Source organism: Bombus pascuorum, chromosome 9 (genome assembly GCF_905332965.1).
Source record: "Bombus pascuorum chromosome 9, iyBomPasc1.1, whole genome shotgun sequence".
NCBI lineage: Eukaryota > Metazoa > Arthropoda > Insecta > Hymenoptera > Apidae > Bombus > Bombus pascuorum.
In genome coordinates this window covers 6,009,468-6,037,289 of record NC_083496.1, presented here as the reverse complement: position 1 = coordinate 6,037,289, position 27,822 = coordinate 6,009,468, and the positions used below count along the sequence as shown (strand labels likewise).

The window sequence follows — 27,822 nt, the reverse complement described above, 5'->3', positions numbered from 1 at the left end:
AAATTTGCGGAAAATTTACACCGGGCTTTTTTCTTTCGCCGCGATCCGGCTGATTTATTTCTTAGATAGAACAGCTCGAACGTATGCATTCCTCGATCGATCTTCCTGCCCTCGATTGTTCGATTCGCGTTAACTCCACGTCCGAACGTGTAGCCTATAGCGACCACGCTAATAATAAGAACCCTTAACCCACGTTGATTTCTTCCAAGGCAACTCTATGGTTATTACGACCGCGTGTATCGGTAAAAATAATCCGGTCAGGATTTCTAACTTGGTCTAAATATATTTTCCTACGTCTCGGGCAGAAATAGATTTCTACGAGATCAAACTACAGGTTACCTTTTCAAGATAGCTGTCGATTCGAGTAGTCGTTTGTACGCGACGAAACTTTGATCGATTTTATGGTGTTTTTTCTTCCGGGTGTGTTCTCTACCGGGCGACGAGTCACTCAGCAAATTCCGAGTTAAAAGGATCGGTCGCAAGGCATGCTACTTTTTCGAATGATCGGCTGGTGAAAAAGGTTTTGACGATGAAGGGAAGCGCGAGAACCGTTCGCTGTCTTAATTACTTCGTGACTCGCGTTGCCACGTTGCATAATAATTACTGGGTAAACACTGATTACGCTGAGCCGTGGCTGATTATACTCAGGAATCTGCAAACCGTTCTAACGGCCGCAACTCTCGGATTTTACACGCCCCTTCACCCATAGAAATCCCGTCGAGCTGGCGGGCCGGAAGTGACGAGGGGAAATGACCTCCGAACGTGGAGTATCCTCGCAGGATTCCAGAACACGTCGTTGCATTACCTGTCGCGTCTGTAATTACGTGCTGGCTGGCAACCTCATTTTGACAGCATACCGGTTGATTCGTCGCGCGATTAAGTCGCGGACAATCATCCGACTTTCCCAGAAGTTGCCGTTCCCTAAGGATACAGCGACACGCGAGCCCCGATCTTCCGAGCCAAGTCGATGGGACAACTTTCGCTCGGTTAACTTCCGTCATAGATCGAATTCGATCGAACGATACTATAAAATACGAGGCGGCGTTAAAACAACGCGCAAGAGCTTGCACACCGTACCGTGAACAGCTTTTCACAGAAAGCTACGCGAAGCGTACTTTTTCGGATCGACGGGACGACGATACTTTGTCCTCTTAATTGCGATGGAGCCGACAAAGCGACGAATAGAGGAGCGAGAGAGGGAAAGAGACGCGAGAGCTTTCGAAACTTGGAGTTTCTAACTTGCAACTTGCATCTCCGTCTAAACTGTTCTCTGATAAAGCTGAACGACATCGAATGGAAGAAGAACAAACGGTTGGAGGGATGGCGGGCAGGGATCGAAGGACAAAAGCGAAAGGAATGGGAATCGGTAGCGGGCAATTCAATCTTCGAAAGATAGGCAACGTCATCGAACGAGCTGTTCCTTTTCGATTCTGACAGCGTAATGGTATTAGTCGTGGAGCAGCGGATAGAAGGGTGGCGATATCTGGCAGCGGGTAGGGTTGGAAAGGGCGATTGCCATTGCCCGTAAAGGCCATCAGCTGCTATTGGGCCACCTTTGGCCTTAACCATACAGGCATGAGCCTCGCATTACCAGTCGCTTCGAGTTATCTGCGCTTCCCACGTTAGCCAGGCCGCGCAATGTCACACGCCGTGGCCCACATTCGCCAGCACCTGCACTGCAGAATCCCGATAGTGCACGTATATGCACGTCGAACCGTCGCTTATGCGCTTTCTCGTGCGCCGCATTTCGACCTCCTCCCCGCTCCTCTCCCCTACATCTCATCTGTGCACTCCCCTTCGCCCTCTGTTTCTCCATCTCTGACACGAACATCCCCGTAGGTGACGATTTCCCGTCTTCTATTATCGATCTAACGAGACGATGCGGTCGATGGAGACCCTCCAACTGCCGATGTCGTCTTTGTGTGTCAGGAAGCATCGCTTAAAGGAACGACGTCGATCGTCACCCAGGGATTTCGTCCGGATGATCCTGATTCGCCAATTCTCTTCTCTTTCTTCTAGCATTGTCAGAATATGGAAGCAATGCACGTTATCGTACAGTCATTCGGCGGTAAAATTAAAGTCACATTCATCGATCCGGCAACTATCGCTAATACAAGGAAACTCAAGCGGCGACGGTTACGAAATTATTGTTATTACATGAGGGTGCAACAAACCGGAACGAGCGAAGTGGCTGCAAGCTCTGGTCTGATTCAATCAACGTCATCGAAGTCTGAAACAAAGTTGGTTGAAACGCGCTCGAATGTCTGGCGCGCTTGCGCCGCCGCTCGTTTCAGCACGCCTCTAACCGCTAACTACTTGACATCGATCGACCTTAATTAAAGTCGGCACATTCGCAAAGTTTTACCAGCAGCAGCTACGTGTCGGATCCCCCAAAGAACGCGAGCCTGTATTTACGAGTCGTCCGTCGGTGGTCCCACAATTTTTCAATCAGCTCCCGTCATTGCCAAACACAATCGTATTTGCGATGATTGTGGCAGATGCTGCGATCCACTCGATCGTAAACTCGATCCTGTTGAAACGGACGATGGAGTTTTCCATTTCCGGCGATAGAGATACGAAAACGGCGATACGAATCGTCAATGTTTTAAAATCGAAACAGTTGCGAGTCTGTTAAATCGTGTCATCGTTCGAACGTATCGCGGCGATGGTCAACACGTTCGAAACACAAACGATTAACCAGGCAAACGAAGTTTCTTCGCGGCCCGGTCGCATGTATCATCGACCAGCAAGGATGAAGAGGATGGGCGGAGTGAGGAGGGTTCCATTACGATGCAGCGCAGTTCTTCTCGTGGCGAAGATGAAAACCTCAAGACCGAAACAAGGAACGAACTTAGGTTCGGAAACAATTGTTTCCCTATTGATTCGATCCAAGAGCTGCCCGCGGCGTCAGTTTGTGTAGTTCGCAAACACGAAAATAGATATTCACAATGGAATCTCGTCATGGCGTTTCCTGCCGCATGGTCACGTCTCTGTTACCTACGAGCATAGCTATTCTCAGACGACGAATTGTGCTGCATCGAAACTTTGGTCTTTAACGACCGACTGGTTGCGCGATACGCTTCTGGCTTTGATGGCCTGTTGCAAGCATCTCCTACCCTTATCTCTCCTTATTTCGCTCGCGATTCTTGTTATAAACTTTCCTTTCCTCTCTTTCATCGAGCTTCGAATTTCTTCTAGGGTCTGCCAATGTTTCCTTTGACCCTGTTCCTTGATAATCTCGTTGTCTTTTTGTCGCGGTCTCCTTTCGTCGCTTTCTCGCCTTTCTTAAGTATCTGTCTGATCATTTTGCGTCTTAATCTACTTCTTCTCAACCTACAGTTACTTTCCTCCAGTTCATTTTTGACCGATATTTCGTTCGTTTCGTATCGACGCCGTTTCGAAACTGAGAGCGCGATCACGTTCGGTCAGGTACCTGTTTCCCGAATGCAACTCCGACCATCGCGACTGTTCGCTTTGCATCCCGGGGGACGCATCCGTCCACCTTCTACTCGCTTTGTTCCTATCGTCCTCCAAACATTTCTAGACTCTCGTTTTTTTTAGTCACGTGAAATATCGTCTTGGAAGCGATACGATGATCTCGGGATAGTCAGCTCCGACCTGGAATTTGCGCATCTCCGACGATCTTCCTTCGGCATTCGTGCATCTATCGCGCATAATCTAGTTTGCATGAAACGAAATGAACACAGACAACCGGGAAACATAAACAGTTAAACTCGGAGTACAAGCAAAACGTCGATATATAGATAGCGAGGGAGCCAAAAGCAAACCCTTCGCAAACTGCGTACTTCGTAAACTGGATCTATCGTTTCATGACATCTTCGATTTGTTAGATCCTAAATTTTGGATTTCGTTGCAAAGTATACTGGAATGTAGAAATTTGCGGCGTGAAACCCGTCGAACGTTTTCATTTCCACTCGGTGTACGCGAAGGACGTGGAAACACGAAACTGCCAAAACATTCGCGAAAATCCATGCAACGGTTCCGTTAGTCGCACGTCCACAGACACGCGTGTACGATGGCGGCGCAAGCGAATTACGAAAACGAATTCGTTAATTCACGATGTTGAAGAATCCACAGCGGTCAGTCGGTATCGGTTGCAACTGAAACTTTTCCATCGTCGTCGACCGTTGATTACGGCCAAGTGGAAGGGGATAAAAGTTGCACGAACGGACGGGAGATTTGCGTGGGTACACGCGTGCCCGACTAAATTACCGCGCTATGAACAATTCAGAGCTACTACCGCAGCGGCGAACTTGTAAATGTAGTAATTAATATACATAGTCGTACAGCCGCTAGGTATTGTGAAATTCTGCCAAATTGTACCGCAACCGTGACTGCGTTATCCCAATTTTCCAGATTTTCCAAACGGAGCTCCGCTACGCAATTACATTCCGACGCGATTCTACGCCTGTTAATGTCCTTAATCTCCCAGAAATTTCAATACAAAGTAGCGTGGTTTCTAACAGAGAGAAACCACGGTAACGATATTTTCCTTTTGTCGATTTACAGAGGAAATCGATCGTAGCCCTATTGTTCGTGTCACGAGGTATTTAATCGTTGCACGCGCGGACACGCAACTTGGAGCATTCGATGTACGACGGAAGGACGTTGAAATTCTGTCGGTCTCCCAGGAGGAAAGGACCGAAAACAGGAACGGCGATGGAACACGAAGGACTAGCGAAACAAGCGATTCCCTAGGAATATTTTAAGGAATTTTTCTATGGAATCGGATCGGGCAGATGTTCGATGTACGCGGAGATGGCGTGGAACTCGTGGACCCAGGTTTCTATTTCGGCGTATAAGCGCCTCATAAATTTACCCCAGGGCCAGCAGCCGGCGTCGGTTGTTTTATGCTCTCTGGGCAGGAACCTTGCCGAGTAATTCTGCAATGCGGTTCGGTCCTACCTATAACCTGCCCGCTAACTTTCTCTCTTTTCGTCGTTTTCAAGTCCGTTCTCTTCCTTTATTCCCGTTTCACCTTTTCCACCGTTGAGCCGTTTCTTCTCCTCCCTCGTGGCAACTATCTTCCAGCGGTCGTCCGTAGAATTGCAAACTAGCTATCAGAACCCGCAACTTTGCTCGGAAAAATTTATGAGCCGCGTTAAGAGGCGTTGAACACCAGCTGCCTTTCTAATGACGATATTTCTCTCGTTCGCGATCGCCACCTCGACGACTTTTTCTATCGTTTAGAAATTTCGCTGCTCGGTATCGTTTGCCGATGCAACTTCGTTGACTGAAAAGCAAGGGGCAATTAAGACAGATCTCTACATCTTCGCCGTACTACACGCGAACGCCTGGTACTATCGAAATTGAAATTCGTATCAACCACGTTCCACGTACAAGAATCTCGAACGTAATTTCTCAGGTGGCATCGCGGAATCATGATTTATCCTAGGCGATAACGAAGTCTCGACGTTGGTCGATTTTTCTTTCGCTGGCGAGACTTGTTCGTTCATGGAGGTGGTTACATCTCGTCTTAAAACGCGATGAAAGCAGCTGGAAGACTGGAAGAAGGCGCACGCGGTAATTCAACTGGTTAAAATTGCAACTGCCTGCATATCGTATGCGCATGTATTCACCTTTCCACCTCGGCCTATTCGAAAGAGATTCGTTAAAACCGTAAATTCACCGTGAACGTACTTTTCTCCGAAGCTGTAATAAATTACGTAATTCCATGTGCAACGAGTTCTTTCATCCTCGTCTTCGAACGCAAGTAACTCGGACCTCTAAACGAAAATGTCTCGCGATGCAACTGATTTCCATTAGAACTGCCGCGTGTTTCCACGAATAACGAAATTATGAATGGGGAATTTTTGAACGAAGAGTCTATAAATACGCCACACATCGAATTCGGAATCGTGCCCTTCTCCTCGATCATTTCTAAAAAAAAATTCGATTACTATCGAAAGAAGAACAGACAGACCCGAATGATCCAAAAAGCACGTAGACTACACGTAACGCGCAATTATATTTTCGTGAGCTCGTTTCGCTGTAATATCGGCAACTTTGAGCAGAAGTTCCAAGTTTCCGTGTCAAGGCTTAGCTCAACTCGTATTAGATTGCCGATTCCGTTATAGCGTGGGACAATCGTGGTCGGAAAATTTCGGCTGGGAACGCTAATTTATAGAAGAGGGAGGAAGAAGAGAAGGAACAGCATACCGTCTCGAGCGTACAACCGCAACGAGGATTACCGGTAGACGGTCGAAAGACCGCGAGGATGCGGAGCTGCAGAGAACGCATTCATCCAGGTGATAAGTTATTTATATTGGGATTCCTATTGTGGCTATTTTGCAGAAATTGTGTTACAACGAGCCACGCGCAGGAGAGCGTTAATTTACGAGCAAGTCGGTCGTTCCATGTATGCTAGTGCAGAGGAGATTACCGCTGCGGGATGTGAAAGTTATAACGGACTCTGAATGTCTGAATAAAGTTCGTCCATGATCGTTTATCCAATGTCTTCGCGAATCGCTGAAGTTTTATCGGTTGTCCTCGTTTCCTTCCCGAAAATGGCGTAACATAAAAAGGACGTGTAATCCCTGAAGATCCATTTATACTTCCTTGGCGATGCTAATCACGCGTACCCAAACCACTCGACGTATTCACGTGCATCCAAAGACAAATTTATTCCCCTAGACTGATCGACCTCCGATTGATGTGGAACGAAAGAGTACGAAGAAAGTGGAGGAATTACTTCGCTTCGAAATGCACAGGACACTGCAGAGGCCTTGGGGCTCGCGTTAGCTCGATTCCCTCGCGGCTGCAAAATGAAACTCGCCACCGATGATAACTTATTTACACGGTGGTCTGCGGAGCCGCGAAAGAAATTGGTTAGTCGCGCGAAACAAAGCGCTAATTCGCATGTTAGCTGCGTGTTCGCGAACGCGGCCACGTCCGTCGGATTACAAGCTCGTACGAAGCGGAGGCTCGTGGCGAGACGCTAATTCAGCGTGCTGAGCTCTCGTAGCAGACGGCATACAAAATGCAACCAGGAACCGTTTCTCATCCCCAAATGCTGGCGCGACGCTTCTTTTCAACTTTCTCGTCCTCGTTAAAGGTATAATTTATTCCAATATCCAGAGAATTCGGACAGCGTGGAAAGGCGCCATCGTCGAAACGCTGACCCAGCGGACACGCACGTTTCGCAAGGATAGATTTCCCCTCGAAAACCGATTTTCCACCGCGCAGAAATTTAGCTCCGCTCATTCGATTCGACCGAGTTCTCGCAACAACGGATGTACCTTGCAGATTTCTGCACGTCCATGGTGTCCGTTGCGACTAGTTAACATCGGGGAGCAAATATCACGGGATTAACACAGTTACAGTTTGCGGACGAACGCGATATTCGGGTTTTGTAACGAGGTAAATTCTTCATGGATGACGACACTTACACATGGCGCAATTAATATTCGGTGAAGTAGTTTATCCGAAGCTGGTGATCTATCCAAGCAAAAGATGTTCACCAGGGAGACGACGGTCAATCGCGACGATGACTGTACGCGAGTACGCTCGAGCGAGCCGCAACTTGACCGACCGGTTCAAGTCCAATTAATGACGTAACAAACGTGCCATCAAAATCCACTGCCACTAAATTTGCTCCTCGTGCGACGTAATTAACGACGAGAATCGGTGTTTGCTCGATACTCGAGCAAACACCGATCTACGCTTTAATTGAACCTATTCCGACCGTCGCAAGTTTGCCGCTAAAACGCGCGTTACTATGGAGAATTCTTTTTTGTCATCGTCGAACCAATTTTCTTTCGACCATCGATTCGTTTACCTGTAGATTTCCATGAAAAAGAATATTCCTGTATATCGTTAGTTTCATTTTTCACAGCTTTTTATCGTATCTCGATTAACGGGACCATGTTGAGTCGCTTATTAGCATGATACACGCCGGATTCGTCGTTCATCGGCGATATGCAGTTCCACGCCGGTGACGAAAATGAATTAACGGTGTGCCGAAAATAAATGACGCGCCGTGTTTCATCCTGTCTTTCCGGGCATTCGATAAAAAATGCAACGAGAGTCGTTTTAAAACTGGGAAAAAGTGCATGGCTGCCTCGGGCGACGGACGCGTAAAACGGTACATAGTCGCGTCGAGTGTTCACGCAAAAATCCAACAAGCCTGGTTTGCATGGTCGCCAACCGTGAAATAAAAACGGGATCGCCTTAACGAGCTATAAAAATCGCCGCGATCATCAACCCTTTCCCTTATTACCTCGATCCTTGTCGGATTAATCGTAAGAAAACGAGCGTTAAAATCCAATGAAATTCTGTTAGAAGCTTGTACGTAGTCGACGTTGCTTTTGAAAATTGCGTCACGTAGAGAATTGTGTTTCAGTTACGAGATTTCGAAACTTTGCGAGTGAAACTCCAGAAATCGATACGTTTTCCCATGCGTTACTTTCTTCCACTCTTCCCACGGACTACGTCACTTGTAAGAAAAATTTTCATAAAGGATCGGAAAAATCTTTGCTGTGATTACCGCAAGATACGGTTAAAGGTAGAAGAAAGCGCATTTAACACACCATTGACGAAATCCTGCTGAAATTATTCCACTAATAGCGCGCTATTGCGTGTTCGGTAATTATATCAGGGACATAACGAAGTTGCGACGCGGCGGTGTCGTAAAGGCGATGGTAATAAAAGAAACGGGGCGAAACCGATGAAAAGAGGGTTGCGTCTCACGGCGCAGAATATATTAACGTGCATGCACGCGTACAAACATACGCGCGTGTACGCGTACACCACTCGAACGACCGGCGCGTTGCGACGCACGTGGAAGCACGTACGAGACGACGGCCTCGTAATTACAAGCTGACTCCATAATAGGATTTTCGGCGGTTTTAGCACGAGTACCACCGCTAAGAAGAACGATGCTTATCGTTGCGGACGCGCCCCGTTGATTGCGGCGAACATGACGCGCCTGTGCACCTGCAACTCGCTGACACGAGTGCTTATACGTAGTTTGTTTGATGAGTCGTGGATTTTTTAAAGCCGCGTACTTTGTTCGTTTACAAAGTTGAGACGAAAGTTGGTCGACGTTACAGGCAATACGAAAGTGATACGACTGAAAAATTCAAGCTCCGGGAAAAGATGCACGGGAAAAATTTGTTTAAAAATTAGTATTTCGTGCTATTTCACGAAATTTAGAATTGCGCTTTCGTACCATTTTGTATTATTCTACCGCGAACGTTTAATTTTATAAAACACTGAGAATTTTTATTTCGATCCTGATTTAAATATAAATTCGAGCGTTTCATTTCTGCAAAACTTGAAACTTTTAATTTTAATCACGTTTCTGTTAATTTGTTTAATCAATTATCGTTTATTCTCGTACGGCACCGAAGAAACATTAAAATGCCGCATAAAGTTGAATTTCTTGGAAAATGAGCGTCGGTTATTATCCAACTCTTACACATACGTGGGGAATTAACCCGACGCCAAGATCGAGTAACGATAATCCTAGGAAAACCGATTATCTAACCCGCGCGGTTGAAAATACAGCGAGGTATTTAATAAACGTAAAATGCAGACCGCGGTTCGATGGAAAAATTAGAAAGTACGCGGGACCCCGGGTCTAATAGTCGCGGCGACGGTGATTTACAGCGTTGATTATTGCTGGCGAAAAGAAGCCCGTAAATCATGGCCGCGTCTCGCGTGCGCTTATTGCGCGCCTCCAGGAATTTCCGCTCAAATTTAAGGGCCGCATGATCGACGCGACAAATAGTACCACCTCGTCTCCTGTTTTCTAGCCAAGATCGAAGTGGATGGTTGAAGGAGCGTAATCGATTTGCCTGGCTGTTTATTAGTCGGCACATGGAAAACGCGTGTTGGAATTAACATTTATAATCCGAATTTATCGATAAGCGTGATGGCAGGGGATTCGCAGTCGGCGCACGTACGAACGCGACGACTACGTGATCGCATTACTTCCGCGGAAAAAAATGTGGAAAAAATTCGGACGAGCCGGTGTGGTCCGACCAGCCAGCCGGATATTTGGTGAAATATTGAAATTTTGTTTTGAATTTGGTAGCCGCCGGTTTACATTGGCGCCGTCTCTTCCGGCTTGCAATTTTGTTACCTTTCGCTCGTGGCTCGACGAGTTGCCTAATGTTCTGCTATCGCTTCCGCGACTTATTTTTACCGACATTTAAAACGATGTATTCTCTATCGAACGATTAAATCGATAAATCGATCCAATTCTATTTAATCTAATTTATGTATTAGTTAACCAGCAAAGATCTCTTTTACATGAAGGTGATATACAATAAGTTGAATACAAGTGTCGGGGTGATACAGTCGCTGTGGGACAGTAAGACAAACATGTGTATAAGCACGCTATACTGAAGCTATAATACTAGTGCACCGCTCGGGTTAGCTAAGGGTACACAGGCCGGTTAACACAGATCTCTTTCTGAGATTGCTGCTTGAGGTGGAAGACAAGTTGATATTATTGCGTAAAGCTTCGCCTAACTCACGTATACGGGCAATGGTGTTTACGTGGGCAGATCTAGGGGAGAAGGACGGAGGGTAAAATAAAGAGAGACATCCAGAGAAGTAGAACGATGCGTGGATGTGCCAGTTGATAAGGCCAAGGAACAATCTACAAATCAATTTAGGATTCTCACTATCGTAGAAAAATAACCTCGTCAGTCGATCACCTGCTTGCGGATGGCGATTAAATTTTATATTCTGCGGTGATAGGAGCGCAGCCGTTGTCACGATCGTTCATGGGGCAACCGAACGTAAAAGCGGAAGGAGCCTTAAAAGAGATGAAACATCGGTTCGAAATTCTTGCGGAATTTAGACGGAGGATCGTAACGACGTCAAGGAGAAGAAAACGAGAAAGAAATGGAGTGGTAGCATCTGGCCAGGATAAGAAAACGGGCAAAGCACAGTCGACGACATCGGCTAGAAATGTAAATATGTTTCCCTTGGACGCGATGTCGAGTAATTATTCAGCATGCTAGCGAGAAAAGATCTCATACAGCGGTATCTTTTCCGACGATGTTCTTGCTCGAGAGATTCGCGAGATATTCCAGGAGCTGAACCACGACTCTCGTCCCTTCGTTTCCTCCTCTTTGCGGCCCTTTCCTTTCTTCCTACTCCCTTTTGCTCTTGAGACTTCAGGAAAACCTGTTGTTAACGCTGAGAGTGAAGTTGCAAGTTGAAGATGAATTCAATTTCTCGTAACTTACGCTTGAACATTCTCCTCTAGTTGAACCGCCACTTCGATAACGCTTTTTGCTGTCTTCCTCGCGGATTTTCGTCTAGAAAATTACGCAAACGGTTCTCTCCGGATCGGGACGCGAAACGGCGATAGTTATTAGTACAGTATACAGTTGCTTAATTTCGTGTTACTTGGCACGCGTACTAGTTCCACGAAATTTGACGATTTTTGTTAATAGCGTCGATAAATATAGCGTATAAAATAACTTGCGCTAGCAGGCACGTTTGCGCCTTCACGCCTCGCCAAAAGGAAATACAATTTCGTTGGAAATCGTTGATCGTTGCAATCGTGGTAACGCGATTACAGTTTAGGAAGAAATGAAATCTCTCAATTAATTCGCATATTAACGACGTGAAATCGACAGGACGCGTTGCCCGTTTCGCATCTAATTCGCGAGCAAATCGTTGAATTTCAAAGCAGCTGCCACTCGTGAACAGCGAGGAAGGAACGGTCGCGAGGCAAAGTATGCCTGCGCGAGAATTTCAATATTTCCGCGCGGCCACGCTTTTTGTATGCGCGAACGCTGCCCCCGCTGTAACGAATCGAACAATTTGCCGTGCATAATTTTCAGATTGTCAGAGGAAAAATTATGATATTTATGAAAAATAACGCGTTTCGCTGTCGTTCACCGTTCTTTATCACCGGTAAAACAAATGACACCTGCAATTATCGTGTTTTGTTCGAAAACGTATAATTTGGTCTTCATCGATAGCGACGTTTTCCCATTTTTTTATAATAAAATCGAACGGCAAGCCGCTCATTCGCTGTTGGAATTTTGTATCCTCGCAGTACATTCATCGGTCGCAGTTCCGAGAACAGAATAATTCGTGGAAAGTTCCTCAAGAACCGTTCGACCGAGCCGGTTACGCGGAAGCGTCCGCAAGGTTGGCAGGCTAGGAGCAGCCCTTCTCCCTATCACGTGACGATACGCATCATTAAAATTCATAAGGCGACTCGCCCATTCCCACTTTAGCACCCCACGGGCTGAACGAGCCGCGCATCATATATTTATAGACGCCCTCGAATGCACACATGCATCTCAGACACCTTATGCAAGCCGGTCGATTTCGGTGCGCACTTATCCGCAGCCGGATATCCAGCCGGTTTCCGCGAAAATTCCGTTTCCTCTGGCTTCTACCTTCGATATATTGCGTCGAACCGTTGAACTCCGTCGTCGCTTATTCTATGCATGAAATATATCCTTTTATTATTAGAATCGATTTGACAACGAGTTAACATACGGCAGAGCATACAGAAGGATGGCGCGTTTATCCCTACGTGTAATCTATCAGCGAGGTAGCTTCTAGAGACGAGCGATTCTTCGATCGAAACTGTGTTCAAGCTCGTAAGTTGGTTACCGCGTTAGTTATTTATCGGCGCTGTCAGCATCGATGACGTGGAGTTTGCGTAGATTATACGATATCGCGATGTCGTCGTCCCGCAGCGACGCGTCTACGAGATGACGGGAGTGCACTCACGGTGCGCCTATGAATCTTGCATAGGCCGCATGCGTATACGCATGAAATAGGAAGGAGGCCGTATTCCCTTTCCGCGTGTCGGTACGATGACAAATTGTGGCCTGGGTACACGCTAGATAGCACAGGCACTCCAACCAATGGGAATAAATCAAATTTCGCGGTACAACGTATGAACGGCCTTCGGTAAAATTTACGTACGATCGATCTCCGAATGCGTTCGCTCTCTGAAACTGATCTCTTGTTACCTTAAAGAAGTAGCGACGAGTACGCTGTACGTGAAAGCGTCTGCTGCGATGCAAAGATTTAAGAGGCGGCTGACGCGACGGTTAACCGCGACGCTAATCAACTTTATTAACGCGCTAATTGATTTATTCTAGAAAGTAACGTCTCAACGTCGTGAATCGCGCGTGATTCTTATTCCGCGCGCCTGCGTGTGCCAGATGAGGCACGCTAAGTTGAAACCAGTAACCGGTCTACTATTCTCTGATAAAATTACCACGCTCAGGTATTTAGTCGAGCGGTGGTTAAGCGTTCTTCCTACCTCTCCTTTTATTTACTTGGAACTTCCTCGAGAAAATTAACGCGTTACAATTCCAGAGAGTCGACTTTCACGGTCCGCGACTCACGAACGATATACAAATATCACGGAAATCGCTGATACTCCGAGAAAACGTACTCGCGAATAACTGTGCTCGGTAGATTCGAGTAGCGGTATAATTTATAAGAGGCTGATAAATAAAGCGTCGTCGTCTGACGTCGCGAGCAAGTAACTCGGACACACGAACGAAGGTGGCCGTGGAAAAAGCGCCGAAAAAGCGACGGGAACTTTTCGGAAGTTATAAGCGGATCAGCGTCGTTAATCATTCCTCGGCCACGCTATAGGCGCATACATTATTCAGAAGCGTCCCGACGCCAACTATGCATAACTTTTGTCCATGTTCACGCGCCTCTTTCTTCGGATAGAGTTAGGATACGATCGCGAGGGTGAAAAAGTCAGTGTCACAGAGTGACAGTCATCCTCCTTTGCCCTTTCCAAGTTGCTTCGAATTCCAGTAATATACGAAAAAAAACTCACGGGAAGTTTTATACTTACATTACGAATGGCACAAAAGAACTGTGAGTACAAAGGCGCACCGGCTTGCGAGAAATGAGATCTTCCTAATAACGATGCAGTATTTCTGTAGTTCTTTAAAGATGCTTGCGATTCAAAGATGGAAACTCTGGAAAGAAAGCGGTTCAAAACTCTCTTCTACATGTTATAATCAGAGAAATAATGAAATTTCTGGTCGGAGAAGACGTAGCGGAAAATTCTCGAAGGATTGATCGATCGATCGCTAAAAAGTTGTCGCGTTTTCTCAGCTGTGAATGAGGCACGTGCACGCTGTGGTATGCAAGGGGTGACGCAAGGGTGCGTCAGCACACGCGTAGGCGTACTTAGCACCCCGACTGTGTAAGACCACTCGACCGGCACGTACCGGATCCTTCAGACGTACCTACACGCCAGTAAATTATCGCCCAACCGTATGTACGGGGAAGTACGCTGCTCTCGTTGTTTTACACTCTCTCTTTCCAGCCAGTTCTCTTCCTTCGCAGTCGTGCAGTCGTCCAGCATTCATGCTCCCGTGCGATTTCCTCCACGCCGTACATCCCGCTCTGCCACGACCCATGGCCTCGCTTTTCTCTTTGTTCTTTCGCGCTTTCCAACGTCCCTCTCCTTGTCCATGGCACCACCCGCGCGATAAAAACGAGATTTACGGATTATACCCGTGGTTTCTCTTTCTTTCTCTCTCTCTCTCTCTCTCTCTCTCTCTCTCTCTCTCTCTCTGTGTTTTTTTTTTCTTTATCTTCTTGACAAGATGAATTTTGCATTCTTCCTACTGTTTTCTCGCGGTTTCCACGCGTGGTTTCATTAAGACCGGTTAATTTTTTAGTCCGCGTCATACCAAAACTCAGTTTTGTCGGAAAATAGGAGTAGCTGCATAATTTCTAGCAGATGTAGCATTTACGCTTACGTTTCATCGTGGATTATTGAATATAGTTATGAATTTATTAGGCTCGTTCCTCTTTCCTTCTCGACCGACGACAATTCTAATTTTCCACCGAACGGATAAGCGACCAAAAGCATTCGAATTTAAGAACGGATTTCTCCACGCGAGCATCATCCGGTCGAGGTCAGCGTGAAAATAAAACTTATGGCGAAGAACGGAGGAGGTGAAATCCGACAGTAAAGTCGAAAATCGACAGAGCGGAGCGTATATTTCATTGCCGGCGTGTGATTTTCAATCTCCGCCAATGTCCGTCCACGAGCTCCCCATAACCTTTTCTTTTCACGATCGGTCCGTTGCTGCTGTTGCTGCTACTGCTACTGCCTTTGCCTCTCGAACAACGCTGGATAACTTTGAGCTTTGTAACTCGACTGCGGAGCACGGCGTGCAATCGAATCGAACGCGAGACATTCGAAAAAATGGGAAAAAATGAATTGGTTGAACAGAACACGTAGGGAAACGTATTTCGAGATAATACAAGCTTCTCTTTTTTTGCCAGCGAAAATTCGGACGAAATCTATACATGGAAACTGAATGTCTTCAATTTTTTAACACCTACGCTTTCGAAATTTTAAATTCGGTATTATTCCCTTTTTCCGTTTCGCTGGAGGAAAATCTCGAGATATTGCCACGTAAATATTTAAAATCAAACCAAAGAATCTCTGTGGCTGTCTCAAAGTCGGACGAGAGAGACGCTCGCTTCTTTGTAAATCGCGCTCTACTGGATTATGCTGGCAAATTGGTAAAAAGCGCGTTTCTCAAGTTCGTTTCTCGCCGAAGGAAATCCAGGGCAAACGTGGATGCAAGCTGAACGTTAGCCCAGTCTCGCGTGTCTTTGGCGTGCGCGCGACCAGCCACGCCGGCCGAGATTAAATTCGCCGCATCGGGTATAACTTTCGCTAACGTTGATTAACATACGCGAGAAGAAACTCGTCACTTTCTCTGCGGAAACACCCTTTGACACCGCTAATAACCATCTGAAGCCCTCGACACCGGTGTGAATTAAACAGACCCACCTTCTTATCTGGCATTGATTAAGTCCGGAACGTTCCGTCTTCTCGCGCTTCCTTGAATTATTCATGCGTTCTTTAGCTAGGCTTGAGAATAGGTTACATCGATTTCTGGCGGCAAGTCGCGGAGTGAAGATGACGAGTTAGCCGAGTTACCAATGTTCCTTCGTATCTCTTGAAAGTGTAACTGGCGCGAGATTTATCTGCCAGAATCAATTCGAAAAGGTTGGAAATGGCAAAGAGTTGGAGGAAGAGTTCTTGGGTTCATGACGTTGGAAAACTACAGCAACGAGAAACGAAAGATAAACCAGCAAAGTCACGACACGTACTTCTTTTACACCGCCGTAGCTTGCAAAAGTCGAGGCAGACGGATCGAATTTTTCGGAGAAACCCGGGCAGAGTCCATGCAACAAACGTATAACCCAACGGTCGGCCGAGTCAGTGCTCGCTATAAATTCGCCGGATACGAAGCTTAAAACTGGTATGCTGGAACTCGCCAGAGACGGCCTGAGACTGCGTCCGATGCTCGACCACACCGCACGACGACTCTTGTTTCTCGAACAGACTGCATTCTGGATATCTGTCAGAGGCACACCGCCGACGAAAATCGTCGTCGTCGACAGGCGAAACCATAATTTCATTGTCCACCGGTTGGGGAGCATCGCTTAAACCATTGGTGACGAATTTCCCGCTAAACGAAGCGGATGGAGGTTTTACAGGAAACTTTGGGAAACCTTTGGATAAATGAAGAGAATGTTTGAGAAGTTTGTTCGATGGTATACCGATGTAGAACGCTTGTTGTACAGTCGCTAGGAATCCATACGAAGCTCGAAACAAGTTTGCGTCTCGATGAGGCTGAGTTTCAGGTTTAAAGGCTTCCCTGTAACTTCGACTTTGGGATGCGTTGTCAGTGAAATAGTCGAATGCTTTAGAAATGACGAAATGATGGAGCAAGAAGTTTCACGATACTACTATAAAATAAATATATTTCGTTTTTGCGAAGTGGAAAGAACAGGATCGTCGAAAAAGCTTGGTTCATCATGTTCGAATTGTTTCTTTCTTCAGCACGAGAGCCCATCCTCCGAGTTACCCGCCGTGCCACTTTTATTTCACCTTCGGTTTCGTATTTCCTTTTGCTTCGTTTCCTCTCTAATTCGTCTAGAGCCCAAGAGCCATGGTACCGTGTGTGCCATTAACCCAAATAATTCTAGAGAGCAGCTTCGCTCTTCTCGAATTCTTCGCTCTTCAGTCTCCTTCGACCTTTCCTCTTTCTTGCCAAGCAGCTGGACCATTAGATACCCTGTGAGACAAATGACGAATACTTTTAAACCAGCTATTTGTTAAACATTTTTAATTTTATCTTCTTTCCTTTCAACCAGATAGTTCTGTAACATCGCTTAATATCGAAATAAGAAGATTGACATAAATCGATAAAACATTCGAGTCACCTTTCTGTCTTGTCGAAGATGAATCTTTATATAAATTATATCATTACGCTTTATATAATTCCGACCACCTTGTACATGGCATAAATCTGTCCAGCTCGAGTATCATCTTGACAAGACTTCATTGTACCTCGTCACTTCGCGAAACCGCGAATGTAGTTTATCTCGAAATCCGATTATTTAACGTCATCGATATTATACTAGTTTAAGTTCTCGGTATAACACTTCCATTAGATTATCCCGTTTGATCTCGTTTCATTTTTCTCGCTATCTTTTCGTATATCGATATTAAATTTGGAAAATAGCTTGAAAATACTTGACATGCCGGTGACATTTTTTATTTTACTCTATTCTTATCGTAAACTCCGTGATTGTTGCCGTGATTGAAAATTATTAGCAGAAGCGAAAGCCGAAAGCTCCTAAAGAGTTCATACGAATTCGTCCGTGCGTCTAATTTTATCGCACGTCGTGCGTTATAATTGCGTGGCATTGACGCGATACTGGCAATAATTATACCTATCTATGTATAATTGCTTCTAAGCATAGCAGTGATCTAATCGTATTTGCAGCGGAATTTCGTCGAGCTTAGCAAACAGAAACGTATGCGAATTTCGCTTCTCTAATTTTCAGACGAATCGATTAATCTATTACTACGCGCTTCGCTGCCACTTTAAACGAACCAACGTGTAATGATAACTCTTAGTTTCTATTTTGTTCCGTAACAGGATCTCCGAGAGTTTTCGAATTTCAATTAAGCAGTTAACCACGTTACGAGAAAGACATTTGCCGTGGAGATTATCGGTTTTTAAAGTTTTATTAGCCGGTTTTTAAAATGGCAAACGATAACGATGTTTTAATTAAATTCGCTGGCCAAAAGAGCGGACGCAATGTCCCATTGACGCTGGCCTTTCGATACGGGTTTTAAGGGTGCAATTAATGATATTCGATTTGATTTCCATCGGTAAACATTTCGTTATTGGCAATTGTTGTTAGCGAGCGAAAGGAAATTATCCGGCGATTAAACTTTCAACCAGACATTTTCACCCATTTTGTCCAAAACTACCGACCGTTTCCATAATTATAAAACTGCCTCGCTTACCAACTAATGCTTGATTAATTTGTTATGCAGTTCGCGTAAACGGTATTAACGTGACGTTCGATCCAGTCACGCAGCTTTCCAACTTTGCCTAAAGTATTATTGTTTCGTATGGTATTTTGAAATACTTGGTACCCAACGCGTAGCAAAATTCGCAAATTCGTTCGATCGCCGGTCGAGCATCGGCTAGGAAATTTCGTTGCTTCGGCTCGATCGAGTTGTCGCGCGTTGCAGTTACAAATCACAGTTGGCCGAGGCCAGAAGTGGCGTCAGACGATCGCGGTTACACAGACCAGCTCGTGTGACCCGTTTGAAAAGCGATCGAGCGCTAAAACAAGTCCGACCTCCTCCTCTTTTTTTTTTTTTTTTTTTTTTTTTCGGTCATCGAAGGGGAACGTACGAGGGAAACTTTACGCGAGCTCTCGGCAATTGACTTTCGAACTCGAACGCGTTTACTTGAGAACAGTTAGCAGACTTTACCCTTGCTCTGGCCTTTCTTTACTTTTGCCCTGTAAAGTTCGGCCACTGTAGCGTATTTTCACGATTTTCTCCGAGATCCCACCTCCCGTCAAGGGATTACTAGGAACCTCTAAGATTTTCTTCGTAACAGTGGCTTTGCGGTTAATACGATAGTATTGTACGTCTATTTTTCTGTGTTTCAGCACTGCCTGTCACGATTCCTGGACCCAGCTGCGGCTGTCCCCGATGTTCGGTTGCATCTGTCCAAACAACCACATAAAAAGGCGCTGCGACAGGATCTTCTCGATGGTGAATCACAATCCGTGCGTTGGTGAGTAGGAAATCGAGCCTGTTTTTAAACGCAACTAATTTTTCTCTACATTCGTATGTATATCTCTATGTGTACGTGTGAACGTGATACATTATACGCAGGCATCTGTAACAGTGCGTACACACGAGATTTATTACTTGCTTCTCTCGATTATTATTCTCTGTTTCGTTGTGTCGACTGAACCCGTGTCAATTATATTTTGGTAATCTTGAATGAACGAGTATACGTGGTAACGTTGGTTAATCGTAACTATTACTTTAGCGCACCCTTGTGGAAGACGATTGTTGATGTTGTGAAGTAAACGTGTGTATTGTTCCTTTTTCTTTTTCCTTTTATGTACATGACACTCTACAAATTCACTTTTACTTTACCGTCCGTTTCGTTGCGAGGTTCGACTGCCCGTCTCCCTTGTTTACCTGTTTGTCTGTATCTTGTTACCGAAGTACTCTGTTCTAGTCTGTTACCTTTTCTTCGATCGATGTGTGTGTACGCTGCGGATAACGAAATCAACGCTGTCGATCTTGGATTGAAACGCGATGAATTTTTCCGCTCTAACGAATCCGCCAATGTACTGCCAACCGAATAAAAATACAAAATTATATTATACACAATTAGCTACGAATTATCGACACCCGCACAAGTGCAGCTTCCGTGGCCCACTTGCAACCAGGTCGTAAGTTCATTTTCGCCAAAACAACCACGAGGAAGCAACTAAAATGCGACTACGGTGAGAAGTTTCGTCGTAAACAAACCCCAAAAACCAGAGATAGTCTCAAAGATGCCTTCCGGCCTCGTTATTTTTCCCCGTTGCGTCGACGTCGAAGGAAAAGGTACGAGGAAAGGCTCGACGGAGCAATTACTCTCAGCGATACCACGGTGTTTAAGGCTCGTGGGACGACGTTATAGCCTCCTTCGGATAAGCTCCTTTCTCCTTAATTAACCAAAGGCCACCGGTATCGAGATGTAGATAAGGATTTCATCGCGTGGCAGGCTCGACCTTAATTTCACTGAAATCCCGTTCCCTTCCAGCAACATCTCTTCTTCCATACCTTCGAGTCTAATGACACTCGACTGGTTATTTTTAGCCTCTCCTTTCATCGTTTCGCCCGTGAAAATATGTCTCCTTTTATCCTCGATCACGATCAACGTCGACAGATCGAAGATCGTCGTTGCGATAAGACGCGGCGTCGGCCCTTTCCATCCAATTCTCAGTTCATCTTTCCATTCAGGATTCGATGGTAATTCGCTATTCGAATTCGCGTAATTTGCTAAAGTTTCCGATGAAAAGGAACTCTCGGTAACTTGTGAAACTGCAAAACTCTCGTTCGTCCACGATGGACAGCGTGACAATTCGCGATTCTTAAAACATCGCGAATAAACAATGGATTACATTTTAGTGCGTTACTACGTAAGTACACCAGTCACACGAGGCGCATGTGCGACCTGCAAGCGTTTGTTTTCTTTCCTTTATAAGTGTGCGTTTGGCCGAGCGAGAACTGATTTTCCTTTGCTGACAATTAGACGAACGACCGTGATCGGTGCGCAATCAATTTTCTACGTTTCAGCCTCGAGGAGTCGAGCTGCGAGTCGCCACGCAGTCTGCCGTCGAATAATCCGGTGCTACTCTTTACGAGAAATCACGGACGCGATTTCCACGAATTTACCTGGATTCGCGTTCTGAGAATTCGCGTCGAGCGATCGATAAACAGAAATCGAAGCTTCCGCGAGCATCTCGGTACCACTTCCTTTCTTAATGGAAAGGAGAGCAAACGGAAGGTTAGCGTGCTGTTCCGCTTTATTTTCCAGGTTTTATTTATACGATCGAGCATCTCGGCAAATCGAATAAATCGTCTGCAGTCCGCGAGTTGCTATGACGAACATTCTTGTAAACGCGATCGAAACTTTTCCTACGGTCGGTGATGCAACAAGTTTGGATTTCCGATCGAACGCAGTTCAAACGGTATCAAGAGACACGTGTCGTCGAGGAATCGCTTCAATCGTTAGACCATCTTCATTTCGTGATTTCACTTGGACGCCATTTTTCTTCCTAGATTATTCTAATCGACGTAAAGAATCTTAATCGCGTTTATGAAAAGACCGATGACGAATCGATCGTCCAGCCGAACAGCAAGAGGAACGGGAACGATGATCCTGGACGCGTCGCGAAAAATCGCCAGCCGAGTATCTGCGAAGCTACGGATGGGAGAGAATAAAACGGCCTGGATCCAGCCTCGAGATCCTCGAACGAGAAGGAACGTGTGCACGAGAGCACCAGCGCACCCCCTAAGTACGCATTCCGCCCGAAGGATCCGCATTTCGAGATCAATCCGCACGATTTCCTCGGTTATACGCGAACCTCCGCAATCTCGACGCGTTTCGCTTCTCTTCAGGTTCGCGTCCTCGATCGTCTAATCGAACTGGGTCAGAACGAATGCTTTTCTCTCTGTGGGAATTCTCGAATCGGGTTTGTACCGGGAGAAACACGCGAGGCCAACGACGCCGAGAAAAATTACCATATCTTTTTGCTTTCTTTCTTCCCGTTTCTTTTTTATTACGCCGCATTGTTAGTTTTATCGCCGATTTTTCGCCGCGTCTCCCTCCAGACGTCGAGTTATCGATACGAATCAAGCAAATCGAGCGCAGCTAATTCGATCGATATCTTTTCTTACGTAACATTCCAGTTTCTCCAAGTTGTCCTTTTCTCCGTTCGATGAAATAGCTTTCTAATTACGAATCGATGGATAGCTGAAAAAGATTCGCGTTCTGTTTCGCGAACGAAAAAAGAGCGATTCGATGAAAGCGGATAAGAATCCGAAAGCCTTCGGGCGCGAACGCAAAGGAGATTATGCACCGCATGCTGTACTTTTGCACGAGCAACTTTTTTTAGACATCGTGCACGTTTTCAACCTGCATGTTCGTATTTTTCTACTTCTGTCTGAAATTCGCATGCCCGTCGATTAATCGCCCACCATGACTCTCTACTTTCTGTTACGTCGCTCGCTACTCGATCCTCTCTAAATCCTCTCTTTTCGATCTAAATACTATCAAACGAACCGATCGAATTTCCTCTAGGTTTACCGTTGATTAAAAAAAAAAAAAAAAAGAAGTAACTAAAATATTCAGAATAACCTACAAATTACTCCAGTGAATAATCCAAAGATAAAAAATCGCCGATACCATTTTGTCCTTTTCCTCCGTGACGTCGCGTAATATTTACGAACAGCAGAAACGTCGATAATATTTATCGCGAAAAGTCATGTTCCAACTATAGCACTTGGCCTTTCGACCTAACCAACCCCTTTTTAATCCTACTACTGCGACCCCGAAGGGTAAAGAAGACCTTTCATCCGACAAAAGGAACCGGTGCTGCCCTTTAAACTTACCAGCTCGCAGCACCGCATACGGATGAACAGTTCCAAGCAGTTGCAAGCAGCTGCAAGCTACGAACTGCGCCAAGAGACAGGCTCTTCAAGCGGTGCCAATATTTTCCTTTCGCCCCGCGTGGGCCAGCACGGCGCGGCGTGGCAAAGATTCCAGATAAAGATCAAGAAGAAGCCAGGAGTAGAGGGTTAAACGAACCAAGTCGTAATCGGAATCGACGGTCGACCTCGAGGTTTCTTTTGCCGTACCTTGCCAACTCCGACCAATGACGAACGGCTAAGAGAGATCGTGATTCTTCTTTCTGCGCGTCACGAGGTTCAACGGCTTTACGTAAAATCGACTCGGGAATGGTAATGGCTCTCGACAGGAAACCTATCGCTGGAGTAATTTGCGGGTTACCGATTTATCGTGCTTCGTAGAGGACACAATTGCTTGTCTCGTTTCAATAAGCGTGAATTTCGGACAACGTAAGAATCGACGAAGAAGCTAACGATGGAATAGGGTGTTTTGAAAACGTTTAGAGTACAGCTTACGATATTTTGGTCAATAAAATTGTTTTGCTACAACGCTTTTGCAACACCCTGTGCAAGCAGTTAGTTTCTTGGACCACAGGTAGTCAAACCCCGAAACGCCGGTTTCAGACGCGTTTCGAAAACTGTTTCATCCACTACTCTGACCATCACTACCGTCACAATCACCCCGTCACGATATCACCGTGTCATCACGACCACAAGAGTAGCACGTAGCACGCGAAACCCGTCCGTGCACGTGTACCGATGCGATCACGCACCCCACTCACCCCGTTCTCGTCCGCGTCTCTGCTTCTGTGTTACAGAGTTCCTGCCCTCCTCCACCTCCGTAGACCTGTCGGGCACGGACTCGGCCCTGTATCCGTTCGACCCGCAGCAGGAGAGCTACCAGGAGATCTGGTTACCGCCGACCAGTATGTACCCCTATTTTCTGTTCCCCGGGGCCGCGCGCACCTCGTACTACGACCATGAGAGCACGTACGACGTCCAGGAGCCGGGACAGAGGCGTCAGCACGGCCACCGTCATCAGCACGGCCGTCATCAGGAAGCACCGGAATTGCCTGGCAGGCCCGGTGTCCTCGTGGTCGAGACGTACGATCCTCGTGCCGATCACGAGAACCGGCAGGAGGCTCGTGCTGGTACCGACGACGAGCATCGGCCTCTGTACAGGCAGAAAGATACGGATGATCGTGAAATGGAGGGACCTGAGAGCTTCTATGATCGCGGCTCTTCTTCGTCTTCTTCTTCTTCTTCTTCCTCTTCTTCTTTTTCTTCATCTTCTTCTTCTTCTTCTTCTTCCTCTTTTTCTTCTTCTTCTTCTTCTTCTTCTTCCACGTTGTCCAAGCATGATCGTGCCTCCAGCACAGTGCACCTGCAGCCAAGGCACTCCCAAAGCGAGCATGACGCGCACCTGCACCATCATCACCATCACCAGCACCACCAGCACCACCAGCACCACCCTGCACCACCCGCACCACCGTCCGCCGCGACGTCGTCTTCGTCTTCGTCGTCGTCGTCGTCGTTGTCATCGTCGTCGTCGTCGTGGTCGAGTTATCCGTCACCGGCTCGTCCAACGCCTACCGTAGACGAGACAAAACGTATCGAGAGGCCTGACCTTGTGCAGCCGAAGAAATTCGCACCGAGACCCACCTACGAGCACCGGGCAATCTTCGATCGCGCCGACGACGACCTCGATGACGAGTTCAGGATCGGCGCGCTACCAGTCGACCGGCTCTTCGATCTCCGCGAGGCCTTCGAAGGGTTCGTCGACCAAGGTTCGTACACCGGTGTCAAGGTGCGCCAGACACCATCGATCGCCGCTCTTCGACTAATCGAGCGCCGTCATTCTCGCTATCGGACGCGAAAAGTACCAAGTCGTCTCTCTGCGTTCCAAACTCTCATTCCATTCGCTTTTCTCATCGAATATGCATTTCCTCGTCGACGAGCTGCGAATCGCTCGAATTACTCTCGGTCCACATGAGCGACTTGTTATTTTTATCAACGGCACAGTTATTCGCGATGATTCGAAGAGCTTCTGGTGCGTAGCGATTATCGAGATCGAATCGGCCCGTAAACGTGTCGGTCCGATCATTCTCCAAGCATTTTCAGCTGAACGGACCTACCGCTGCGTCGAATTTGCTTTCCCATCGCCAGCTTACTGATCTTAAAAACAGTTACGATCATTTCGAATTTCCGAACGAGGCGATCAATCGCAGCAAGCTTCTTCGAGCAAAACCTACCTACTTTGTCATTTCCGCGTTAAAATACGCTTCTGTGCACGGACTAACGCGACGATCTCGCGATAATTGCCACCGACTTTTTGTTATTCTCCTAGTTACTTTGGCCGTCGTAGCGACGAAATCGAAAGGCCGTCGACCAGAGAGGTCGGTCTCCTTTAATCTCGCGCCGCGCAGAAAATTCCTGAAAACGTTTGAGAAGCATTTTCTCCGCGTTTCACGTGCCGATATTCACGGGTCGAAGAGAGTCCGCTCGGAGCTAGGTCGCTCGATTTCGTGCGATGAATAAGATTTCCGCGGCGGTAGTCGTACCCGATGGAAACGCGGTTAGAATCAAAGATCAGACGCGCGGACGCTTTCCTCCATGCTCCGTTACGTTTGCTCGTTTACAGTGAAGGTCATCTCGCATCCGGACAACTCGACCAGCTTCGAGGTGATCGAGTCGCAGCTCGAGAATCCGTTGATCGACACGGAACATCGTGATCTAGTGGACATGAAGCAGATACCTGTTCCCGTAGGACACCATCATAAGACGCAGCATAAGAGGAATCAGACGGACGATCGTAATCGTGAGTATCGACCTTTTCCTTTTGCCATTGTACATTTGCAGGGAGAGAAGATTAAAGTGCAAAGACACTGATACCATAACGTGGTGTAGGACGATGTAAAAATATTAGCTAGTCGCAAAAGTTTCCTTCGTTCTGCAAGGAAATAATAGAAGCACAACATTTTGTGTTTTATATCTTTTTATTGAATTACGTTTGATCCATTTCTAGTTCTATTAAGATAAAGACCACAGCATTTGACAGAGGTTTAGGTTTCACGTTTGTATAAAGGTGCGTCGTTGTAAAACACATGTTTGTAAATGAAATAGACTTTTGCTACCACTCTAATAATTTAATCCTGAAAAAAAAAAAAAAATGATTTAGAAGTGACACGAAAATTCTACGATACGCGGCGGACTGTGTTACTTTCGTGTCGCTCTATGTATCTCGAACGACGATTTTCTAACACAAATCTAAACAATTCTAACGTTTCAATATGTCGGACTATCTTCGAAGCAGAAATCCTCGATTCCTAAAAATCCACTTTAATCAGACTCGAAGTACGTATGAAAGCACGTTCTAATTAAAACGCGGGAAACAAGCGTATCTCAGAGGAAAGGAAAGCTTCCGCCGGGTGGCAATTGAACTTCCGCAGACGCGAGGCTTATCGGCGATTTATTTCGCTCCCATCTCGAGTCGACCCTACGACGAGATACGTGGATTCCGGCCGAAAAGTTACGTCGGCTCGTTGGGATTAAAGTTCGAAATCCGGCGACTCGGGAAATAATATGAGTAGATAGGAGGGAAACGGGAGGGAAATGAGGGGACTCGGAGGCGAAATTAAATTAAAGTTTCACGGTGATAAGTCTGGTAGAGAGGAGAGATGCTGCGGCGATATTCCGCGTCCGATCGATTTCGCGGCCAACTTTCACACCGGCGAGCAAGAGAAAAATTTACGAGGTCTCGTTACTACGTTCCGAACGAGTTTGTACCGCGAAATTCGCCGGATAATTTTGCCCGTGCGCCCGTCCACAGCTCGTCTCGACGTTGAAATTGCCGACGTAAGAGGGGAAGCGCGTCGACGGCGAGTTGAAAAGACGGCTTCAGCCGCTGCGAAACGGATACATATTTTCCCGGAGACCGTCTCGTAACTCGTGCAACTTGATGGATGGACGAGTTGCGCCACGTTAACAAGAAGAAAACTATGGTCAGCATAATTCCACCGGCAAATACGCGCCGTTTTAGCGGCTGTAAATTCTCGCGGACTCGTGAAAAATGCACAACCTGCAATTTTTTCAGAAACGTATTCGTGTACCGGCTAAACCAATCTTTCGGGTGTTTAATGAGAAGCTAAAACAGCTTTATCAACGTTTAAATTTCTCCAAGTGACGTTATTAAATACCACGAAATATGGTCCGTTTTATTTGAAACTTTAAACTACGCGTTTGCTACCGTGCGTCTGAAATAAAAATTTTAAGGCGGCTACCGCCTAAGCGTTGGATCTCGCGTTGTTTTTCGTTTGGTTCGAGTCAGGTCAGGTCCGCTGGAAGCGCGAGAAAAAATCAACAGCAAAGAAGACGGATGTGAGTGATCGCGGGGACAGAAAGCCGGAGGGTGGGTGGTAAGCGCGAACTATAACGCATCGAGAATTGATTGCATCCGGATCGAACGGCGAGTAATTATCCTTGGTTATCCTTTAATCCAGCGATTACCCGCGTATCGATGTTCCGTCGGGTGATTGATTCGAACGAAACGGCCACTCCTACGCTCCGACGAGCAACGCGAGGCGATCGTGTCCTGCTGTTCAGCGATCCGTTCGGAAGAAACGCGGATGATGGATTTCTCGGCCGAAAAATCGATCCTGAAAAGCGCGACATCGAAACCAGGTAATTGTTCGTCGCGGTATCCATCTTACCGATCCTATGATATTTCCACGGCTCCGTTACATTAGTTTTCATACTGTCCACGATACCGAAGCTGTCTATGAGTCCATTTAAACGTTTTACGTACAAACAGGATGTCACGAAGCTTCTTCTTCGTGTGCAATGTTGTGAGGCCAGGATCAAACGCAATAGTCGTCGATAGCCGTGACAAGTAACAGGAATGGATTCGGTACGACGTCTCGTAGTTAGGCGTAAAAATATACACGTTGCAACCTTTCAAGAGAAATGATACGAGTGTCAAAATAAGCAAGCCAAATTATCGATTCATGTATCACTCGTGTATTGATCTCGTTAAGGTAGGATAGAGCAGTCTTAGAGTGCCTGTATCTATTCATCGGGCCGATGAAAATCATCGTGTTCTCGAACGATGTAGGCAGGATTGGAAATTCGTGTAGATGTAATCAAGCCGGCTTTCACCTTGGCGAGGAACAAACGCGCATTTCCCGCCATTCGTCGCGTTCTAATTAAAATTCGTTCGGCCGCTTATTCGGCCGTGTTTCTCCGTGGACCGGGCGGTACGCGGCGCTTAACGAGTCGCTATTTTCTGCCGGTTCGAAAGTCGAATCCTC

The 27,822-nt window shown here is 46.4% G+C and overlaps 1 protein-coding gene across 2 annotated transcripts in view; it reads left to right on the top strand.

The window, feature by feature from the left end:
• LOC132910788 (uncharacterized) overlaps positions 1-27,822 on the top strand; it is a 222,320-nt gene that overhangs the window by 152,774 nt on the left and 41,724 nt on the right. Inside the window, exons 6-8 of one of the 2 annotated variants that reach the window (XM_060966791.1) lie at positions 18,991-19,118; positions 23,335-24,303; positions 25,158-25,334. In XM_060966791.1, coding sequence (XP_060822774.1) covers positions 18,991-19,118; positions 23,335-24,303; positions 25,158-25,334 — 1,274 coding nt within the window. The remainder of the gene's footprint in view (positions 1-18,990; positions 19,119-23,334; positions 24,304-25,157; positions 25,335-27,822) is intronic. The other variant, XM_060966793.1, reaches the window with a different exon arrangement.